The sequence below is a fragment of the Hypomesus nipponensis genome, chromosome 7, assembly GCF_054491055.1.
Source record: "Hypomesus nipponensis isolate SF chromosome 7, ASM5449105v1, whole genome shotgun sequence".
Lineage (NCBI taxonomy): Eukaryota > Metazoa > Chordata > Actinopteri > Osmeriformes > Osmeridae > Hypomesus > Hypomesus nipponensis.
The window spans coordinates 3,860,909-3,870,837 of NC_140367.1; the positions used below are offsets into that span (position 1 = coordinate 3,860,909).

The following is a 9,929-nucleotide window of genomic DNA, read 5'->3' on the forward strand; positions in this document are numbered from 1 at the left end:
TGTGTCTATTGTAAATGAACATTGTTTTAACACGTAAGAACACTAAACATTATTTAAGATAATAATAATTCATAATAATAAATACATAAAAAATAGTTGTTTTTTTAGGGGTGCTGAGATTAAATTAAGGTCCTGTTCTGAGCAGGAATTCATTGAGTGGGGGACACAATATTGATGTCTCAAACGAAGATAATGTAGCTAATTCACTCGTGTGTTGTAAAGAAGTTGCAGTTATAACGATATTTTTTAATATATGGTTCAAATATGTGGACACTGACTTAGAAAACTGAAGCTGACACCTCAACTAGAATTAATATTTTAGGTCAAGGATGGAGGATATCCGAATATCCTGTATCTGTAGTGTATAGTGTGTTATGACCTAACTCTATGGTCATGACTCCTGCGGCTTGCCGTAGTTTGAGTCCAAAACATGGCGAAATGGAAACGTAAAAAGTTGTCAGACAGTTCAGCGTAAGGACATCCACTCTAATAATGCTTTGTCAGGTAAGTAAGCCGCTACGAAACGAAACTAATCGTAAAGTACCAGTTAAGATAGCATATCCGTGCATTTTAAAGAATGTGTCGTGACACCAATTTGTGTATACAGCATACGACACACAAACTAAGGTCCATCTTGTACTAACTGACTTGCTATGTGGCAAACTCTTTTCGAACTTTGCCACATAGACTCTTCAGGAGTAGCCGCAGGCAAACTTTGAAACTAGACAAACGTGTTAGACTAGTGAGCAGCTATCCAGCTAGCCCTAGCTGTCAGTTAAGTCTTTTCTAGACTATGTTAAATTGTGTTTATAGATTGTATCTGTCTGGTTGTACTTTTCTGATTGATTTAGTTAGATAGCCACTGCCAAAATGCTTCATTTTTTACATTCTTTCAACATGAAGATGATGTCAATTGGTGTAATGACCATGTGTAACGTGCAGGACGTCTATAACCTAAAAGTGTATATTTTTTAAGTACACATTTTCTGCTTCTTTAGTGGCTGAGTTCGTCAACAATAATGCTGGCAAAGGTCAAGACTTCTTCAGTAATCATTCTGTTCAAACGGCGACCAACAGTCACAGAACCTTGTCAATTCTCAGGTTCCACAGTCCCCTGAGTGGATTGACCAACCAGAACAATCGTATTCCTAGCAACGTGTCTAGCTACACAAACAGCCATGACAGGAACAGAGGAGTCGGCGGGCGACGTCGACATGGTGTCCTCGGTGCGTTGCCTTGGTTACCTGTCAAGCGTAAACCTGATGGTGGCGGTGTGTGTGGGTATGTACGCCCGTTGGGAAGTGACGGACGAGCCTATGATTCTGGTGATCTTCATCCTGGGCCTGTTTGTGATGGCCATCGCCAGCATCCTTTACTACTACTTCTCGATGGAGCAGGCCAGCCTCAGCCTATTCCACCTGTGGTGCGGCTTCCTGGTGGGACTGCTGTGTTTCCTTAACAGCCCCGCCTTCAACTCAGAGGTCAAAGAGCAGGTGAGCAATACAACATAGCCCAGTACTATACAATACACGCAGAGGTATTCAACCCTGGTTCTCAGGGACCCCCTCTCCTGCACGTTTTAGATGTTTTCCCTGCTCCAACACACCTGATTCAAATGAATGGGTCGTTATCTAGTTATGCAGAAGTCTGTTAACAACCATATAACATATAAAACGTCAATACAATACAGCATACCCCAGTACAATACACCACAGCACAGCCTATTTTTCTCTTCCATCTCTAGTTAAATGTTTTGATTGTATCTTGGTCAAGGCTGTTCATGGAGTAGCCCATGTTCTCAACATGCCATATCCAAAAAGTACCACCTGTAACGCTGCAGTTTCCCTTTGAGATAAAAGTACCTCGCTACCTATAGAGAGAACTCCTTGTACAGTTGGCCTGTGTCTTTCAAAGTTTGGTCATGAACATCTGTCGTGGTTCTGTTCCCCAAGGTGACTAACTACCTGCTCCTGGCCAGTGTTGTTCTGCGGGCGGTGTGGTCTCTGACAGAGAGAGCGTTTGGCTGCGTACGTTACAAACCCACCCTGCTGACCTCCGCTGAACTGCTCGAGCTGCTGGGGTTTGCTGTGGCCAGCATCGCCATGCCGATGTTTAAGTCCCTGGCCATCATGGGCCTGGTGGGGGCTCTCGGGGGCCTGATCGTCGACCTGAGGGTCAAGTCCCTGCTGGCCCTCCCTAACCTGGCCTGCTTCTCCCTGGTCACCTCGCTGCTGTTCTTCCAGGCCCTCGACATCACGGCCAACCCCTGGGCGCTGGGCTGCTACCTGGGCAGGCTGCTTTGCGACCCCCTGCTGGATGTGTACTTCAGCGGGCTGGGGCCCAGCGAGCGCTGGCTCCCCCTGCTGTCGATGGGCCGAGTGTGGAGGAGGCTGTCCCTCCTGCCCCTGGCCGGCCTGGAGCTGGCCTTCCTGGTCCTGTCGGGTCTGAAGCTGAGCCAGCTGGAGCTCTGGTACCTGGTCATCCCCGGGTTCTGTGTGTTCGGGATGTTTTGGACCGTGTGTCACATGGCTCTGCTGGCCACGCTGTGGGGCTTCCACAGCAAGCTGAGCGACTGCCAGAGCGCGTGGCGCGCCCAGCGCTCAGACACGCGCAGCCTGGAGAGGGTGATGGCGTCGCGCGGGATCAGACACTTCTGCTTAATCGCCGAACGCCTGGTGTTGTTCTGCCTGGTGTCCACGGCAACGCTGGCTGCTGTGTCCTGGCAGGTAAGCCTGGCCTCTGTTCCTGCTGATTTCACCTGGCGTTCATGGCCTACATCATCTGGAACTATGTTTTTTTTTATGTGCGTGAAGGCATGCAGCCTTACCTTTTAGATCAGCAAGTGGATCAAATGTCTTTTTCCCCAGTCGCTGAGTAGCATCCACAGGGCTGGCCTTATTTATTGAACTCCGCCTCTGAATCCACGGTCTCTCAGTCAAGCACACGTCTTGCTTTGATGGGATTAAACATCCCCCTTTTAGAGTCTTAGATGAGTCTCTCACCCCTCTCTCACTCACCCCTCTCTCTCTCTCTCTCTGATGCTGAGTGGTATTGACTTCCTATGTCTATGCTCTCTCCTCACACGACCTCACCTGCTCACCTCTCCTCTCCCTTGTGCTCTCTGTCTCCCCAGCCCTCTAACGGCCTCTTCATGGGTGCCTTCCTGGTGGTGCTGCCTCTGGAGTCCCTGGCCCATGGCTTGTTCAACCAGCTGGGCAGCTGTCTGGGGGGCACCTGTGTGGGCTACGCCCTGGTTATCCCAACCAGCTACTGCAGGTACTGTGGGCCCTCACACCAACACACACACGCCAACACACACACACGACACGCCAACACACACACACGACACGCCAACACACACACGGCCAACACATTAACACAAGCTCTCCTGCTCTTGTGATTGAAGCAGGAGATCTCATATTGGGCGTCCCCTTGGCCTTTGTGCATGCTATTATTTCAATCCCCTAGCAAGTACAAGGGAAGCTAAGGGCTAAATAAACCAATAAGCATGCATAAACATGGTCCTAAAGCAGCCCCAGAGGGAGGGCTCCTCAGAACCCTGCTGGCATACTGAGTGGCTCCAGTCTGCCAACGCCAGGCCAGTCTACCACAGCACTAAGCCCAGCTATTATTCTGGCCGCTAACAAGCAGGCGACCACTCTCAATCGGGTCATTCAGGATGCATACCTCGCGAGCGAGCTACTGAGGTATAGCCTAGGACCGGACTAGCTTGTGGCTGTTTTGTTGCCACGACGAGGCATATTCACCGCTAAGCTCCGTCACAGCCGTTGGCTGTTGTTTTTGGGAGCTCTCATAGGGTTGATTGTCGGCGCAAGCCCACGGCTCAGAGTTCAGTATGCTGAGGATGTCGTGCCATGTGTCTCTCCCCAGCGGGTCCATCCTCTGCGAGGCTTTCTCTCGTCGGTTGAGCCGGTTAGCACTTAGCAACCCTGGTTGGTGCTCCAGCTCCAGCAGCAGCAGCAAGGGGGCTTAGGACAGACGTGGCCCTGCTTGTGGATGCAGGCCCACGGGCCAGCCGTGCTCTGTATTCCTGGCGTGTCCAGGCTGTGGCTGGGCTCCCGCTGTGGGGCTAGGGGCATGACGAGAATATAGCAGGGGCTAATCTGCTGTTTGATAGGCTCCGATCATGTTTTAACAATCATGAGAGCCCCACAGGGAGAGAAGGTGGGGGGGGGGGGGGGGGGGGGGGGGAGGGAAGAGGGAAGAGGGAGGAAGTATTTAGGAGAGAGAAAAAGGGAGGGGGAGGGGTGAATGCTGAAAGAAAGACAGAGATGAAAGAGGGAGGAAGGGAGAGGGTAATGAAGAAAGATAGTCCCTGACAACAGCTTCTTCCAACACAGATACCAGTGGTTTGGTGCCCAGGGTAACTTGGTCAGGTCCGTCACATTGAAATGTCCGCTAGCAGAGACCGCTGTCGTTTTTTCTCGGGCTTACCCCTCCTCGTCATGCTGGCCTGATGGACTGCCCTCAGCCTGATGGACTGCCCTCAGCCTGATGGACTGCCCTCAGCCTGATGGACTGCCCTCAGCCTGATGGACTGCCCTCAGCCTGATGGACTGCCCTCAGCTCCTCTACAAGGTCTCTGGTGTGATTGGCATTACCATGGTGATGATCTCCCAGGCCTACACCTGACAGCTCAATCACAGGTGCTGAGGGATGGTCTCACTATGTCCATACATAGAATAATGAAAGCTCAGAGAAGATGTGTTAACTGTCTAAGTGGCCCTGAGTCGTGTGTGTGTGTGAGCAGAGTAGCAGATGCATCTCTTTGTTGACCTCCAGCTCTTGTGGAGAAGTGGACTGAACCAATCAGACTGTTTGGAGGTGTGTCTGAGGTCACCTCGTTATGTCAGTCACACACACACACACGTATATTTGCTCCATCTTCCTTCCTTCGTCTCAGTGTCACCCCTGTCTTCCTCTGCTCTCCTCTCCTGCTTTGTTTCAGCTGCTCATCTGCTCTGCTCTCCTCTCATTTTTATTCTTGTCCTCCTGTCTTCTCTCTCCCTCTAATCTCCCTTGCCCTCCATTCCCTCCCTCTCCTCTCTGCTCTGCTAGCCTTTCCCTAGAGCAGGTCCAGGAGTTCAACTTCTACTAGGAGTTCATTTTACTCTCCTGTCCTCGTCCACTTCCCTTTCTACCTTCTTTCTCTCTCCACGACTCTCCTCCTGTCCTTACTGCCTCCTCCTGTCCTTACTGCCTCTCCTACTGTCCTTACTCTCTCCTCCTGTCCTTACTGCCTCTCCTTTACAGCTTTTTTACTCTCCTCATCCTCCTTTTCTCATCTTCCCCTCATCCTTCTCTCCTCTTCTCTCCCGTCACCCTCCTCTCCTCCCATCACCCTCCTCTCCTCCCGTCACCCTCCTCTCCTCCTCCTCTCACGCTCCTCTCTCCTCTCCCCCCAGTCCTGACGGCCAGCCCTGCCTGCTGCCCCCTGAGCAGGTGGAGCAGCTGAACGTGCGCTCCACGGGCATGCTGAACAGCGTGCAGCGCCTCTTCACTCACCACCTGGTCCAGACCTTTGGCTGTGACTACTCCACAAGGTGACCTCACACCAAGACAGGCAACAGGGCCTGCTGTTAGATGTGACACCTGGTCATCTCTCTGGGACGGCTGTTAAATACATGGAAGATTCAGTTCAGTGGTTGCGCCTAACCCCTCCCTCCTGTGTTCCCCTCCAGTGGGATGACTCTGGAAGCTCTGCAGAACAAGCTCAAAGCCTTCCTGGACCTGCGGACCGCTGATGGACCTCGCCATGACACCTACCTGATCTTCTACAGCGGACACACACTCCGGACCGGAGCCTGGGCCATGGCAGGTCAGGACACGGTGACCTGAACACACACTGAACACACACCGATCTCGGAACACACTGAGATCAGAACACACTAGTTTGCCTCCGATTCAGTACATTCTGTCTCTCTCTCTCTCTCTCTCTCTCTCTCTCTCTCTCTCTCTCTCTCTCTCTCTTGTGTCTCTCTCTTGCTTCGTCTAACTTTCTCTTTTCTCCACTCTCTCCTGCTAAGCGAACTGTTTCTCTATCCATTTCTCTTGTTCTCTCTCTCTCCGTCTCACACTGTTACCTTACATCATTGAGCAGACGCTCTTATCCAGAGCGACTTCACAACATCATACAGTAAAGGGCAACAGGTTCATTTGACTTGTGTCTCTGCTGGAGACCACACGCCTCTGCCTCAGCCCAGGCAGGAAGGCCTTTGTTCTCTCCTGGGTCACCATGACACTAGCAGACGGCTAGCTGCAGCTCTTTAAACAATCTCTCTAAATCAATCTCCCTCCCTCCCTCCCTCCCAGGGGGAGAGGCCCTGCGTCTGGGCCAGCTGTTGGAGTGGTGGAAGGAGAAGAGTGCTGGCTCCAGCTGCCGTCTCATCCTGGTGCTGGACACAGACAACTCCCTGCCCTGGGTGCAGGAGGTGCGGAGGCTGGAGGGGGGCTACGTGGCGGTGCAGGGGGCCAAGCTGGCTCCCGGGGGGGGACGAAGAGGACCGCGACACCCCGCGTCTTGGAGACTTCACCTCCGAGTGGGTGGAGTTCAACTGCAACCCGGAGAGCGCCACCCAGTGGTCAGAGAAGGGAAGAGCACTGACGGCGGTGTACGGTGTCTCCAAGCGCTGGAGCGACTACGCCCTCCATCTGCCCACAGGAAGTGATGTCGCCAAGCACTGGAAAACCCACTTCCCCAGGGCCACGTATCCCATGGTGCATCTGTCTAACTGGTGCTGTGGGCTGAACCTACTGTGGCTGTGTGGGGTGTGTCTACGGTGTTTCAGGAGGTTCAACCTAGCTTGGTTCCCCCCCAGCATCCTGGACACTGGCCAAGGGATCAAACTGGTGCACTCTTAGAGGGTTCTGGAAACACTTGGGGTCTGGTGGGGCCTGCTGGTCAGTCATGTGACTGGGATCTGACCAATGGAAACCTACCAATGTAAAGTGCCTTATATCCATATTGAAAAGCTTTATTTTTATTTGATGTTATGCTTGCGGTGGTACCAACACTATATATGTGCCTTTTGATAATCATGTTTAAAAACCTATTTTGATAGAAAGCATAAAAGGGGAATTCCACCACAATAAAACCCAATTAATATTCCTTTATGCACTACTTCATTATTAGAGAAGGTCAACAAGTCTACTCCCCTCCTCCTTAATTTCGAAGAATTGAACTCCCTTCATTCACTTAACACGGAAAGAGAAGTATTGGAGGGGTGTATTTTTATTCTCCTGAAAAGTTCAGTTACAAAAAATATTATTTTAAGGGTTTGAATTTGAACATGCAATATTTGCTTGTTGCGTGTTGAGGTTGAACATGCAAATGAGCTTAAGAATTGGATGTTAGCCACTTCACATTAGTGAGTTTAGCCAACTGCAAATTGGTTGCCAGGCAACATGAGTAGTCCTTGTGGGTAATTCAGGAAGATTAATCTTTGAACAATAGAAACGCTGCATTTATGTAATTCTATTAAATATAGTGCAATATTTCAAATGTTGATACGTATGGTTGCATACGGTGTATCTGAAGTTGATCCTATGAGACATTTTAAATTGCTGTATTTTATATTTACTCCAGCTCAGCGATGGAGAATGGTGATTTCATAGGGTAACATTTAGCTCTACATATCCTGTCAAGTGTCATTCCTAAAAAAGAAATGGTTGTTTCCTTGTGACATTCTCCTTTATGCCGAATATACAGCAATTATGTTGGTAAGATTTTTTTATAGAGAATTGTGTTATGGTGATGTTTCGAAGGCTGGTGTGTTTTAATTGTATTTTATAGGTTAAATTAATATAAACACCACGGTGCATTTAAAAAGATTTTCCCCAAATCCATGTTGTTCAACCTGAGACCTACGGAGTCAGATCAGTCACAGCTGACCTGAATAGAACAAAGCTTGGTACGCACAGGAAGTAGTGTTCTGTGGACAGGAAGTCTAGGTTGTGTTGACACTATAGCTGCGGTGTTTTCCTGTATAACTGTCCTATGTAGCTCTAACCACCATGTCAGTGGGTAAACTGTGAGTCTGCCTCCAGAGCATCAACAACAGCTGTGCTCTGCTCTGCTTTGCTCTCTCCTCTCCTCTGCTGTGCTCTGCTCTGCTCTGCTGTGCTCTGCTCTGCTCTGCTCTGCTCTCCCCTCTCCTCTCCTCTCCTCTCCTCTCCTCTCCTCTGCTCTGCTCTGCTCTGCTCTGCTCTGCTCGTTGACCTGGAGGCAGACTCTCACTAACCTCTGTGGTTGATCCCATGATTTGATCAGTCCTTTATACATTGTCTGCAGCATAATAGTCTCCTCATTTCTTGTTCTCTCGGGCTCTCATTCTTCCTTTCTCTCTGGGCTCACTCTCTCTCATTCTTCCTTTCTCTCTGGGCTCACTCTCTCTCATTCACATTCTGCCGTCGGTTTATTTGAAGCACTGTGATGTTTGTACTAACGTGCTGAAAGGTCAAATTGTGTAAATACTATATGTAGCCTAAACACCAGAGATTTATTCACTTTGTATTCGTATGTCATCATTCAGCCATGTTTTGACCTATGAGTTGCCTTGACTCTTTGCTATTCAGAAAGAGACAATAAAATCCAACAATTTTGCCTTGCAGTGACAGTGGTCTGAGATCTGTGTGGTTGAGGGGTGAGGGAGGTTAAAGGAGAGATGAGGAGAGGAGACAACAGCCAGGACAGAACCATTAGCTATCGGCCTGGTTCAGGCAGGAGGACTCAGTATAGTATTTACTTGATACTTTATTCACACGGTACAACACATCATTGTAACATTTGATTTGGCATTATGGTTCTGCTTGCATCGGCTCCCTGCCGCACCCAACGGAGACACCGTCTGGACCTCCGAGCAGAGAGCAGCGACGCATTCCCCCTACGACAGGAACACAGAACCAAGGGTGGAGGCCGGGGAGGCGGAGGCAGCAGATTAAACAGAAAGCAACCTGTGTCGCACTCGCAAAGCAGAGTGCAGCGATATCCTGATTAAATACCCGCCCAGCTAAGGTGTGCCCCTATTGCGTGATGACGCACTGCCAGTGACACGCTGCTAATGAGGCGCTATGTCTCGCGTCCCCCTGCATGAACCAGCTCCGCTTGTTTTTCTGAAATAGCAAAACCCAAGGACCTCAACGACCAACTGGAAGAATGGGATGACAAAATACTGGGGCTAGAAATAAACTCAATTTACCAAATGAAGAATTCAGAAGTCAATTATTGGACAATCTTTTTGGTTTGCCACTTTCTCTCTGTCTCTTGCTCGCTCTCCCTCCCCCAAAAATAATACATAAATAACAATTGAACGGTGAAAAAACTAATTTGAAACAAAGTTTACAATAAACTAGAAACGTTTTGGTGTTGGGTGTGAAAAACAAAGTTTTGAATGGTTGGTTCTTTTAGGTTGAAAAAATATTTCAGAAAAATGTTTGGGAAAACAAAGTTTGCATCTCAGGAGAGATAGATATGGGGGGATGGGATGGGGGGGGGGGGTGGGATAGAGGCTGATTCAGAGAAGGGGATCTGGTTGGCTGAAACTTCAAAAGATTTCTGTTGTTGGGTAAGGTCAATGATTCATGTATACTGCAGGGATCATTTATGAGAATATTAGATTAAGGCCTGGATTCATCTGCTAAACTGGATTAGGTAATAAAGAGGAAGCCTCTCTCTATGTGTGGCTGTGTGCTGAGTCAGAGCCTGCTGCTCACTCTCTCTCAGACAGGCACACTCACTTTCCCTAGCTCTCTTTTTCAAACATACGCACGCTTATACAATATTCACATTTTCTTAAACTTGCTTTCTCTCACACACACACACACACTTACATTTAGTCATTTAGCAGTCGCTCTTATCCAGAGCGACTTACAGTAAGTACAGGGACATCCCCTAGGGTGAAGTACACATC

General features: G+C 49.3%; 1 protein-coding gene across 1 annotated transcript; it reads left to right on the forward strand.

The window, feature by feature from the left end:
- Positions 1–431: 431 nt before the first annotated feature.
- Positions 432–8,630, forward strand: tmem168a (transmembrane protein 168a). The gene is given in 8 exon segments (XM_084701964.1): positions 432–504; positions 999–1,493; positions 1,953–2,726; positions 3,134–3,276; positions 5,427–5,564; positions 5,703–5,839; positions 6,334–6,511; positions 6,513–8,630. Coding segments are annotated over 7 exon segments (2,055 nt in total). The 5' UTR covers positions 432–504; positions 999–1,178; the 3' UTR covers positions 6,883–8,630.
- The last annotated feature ends 1,299 nt before the right edge of the window (positions 8,631–9,929 follow it).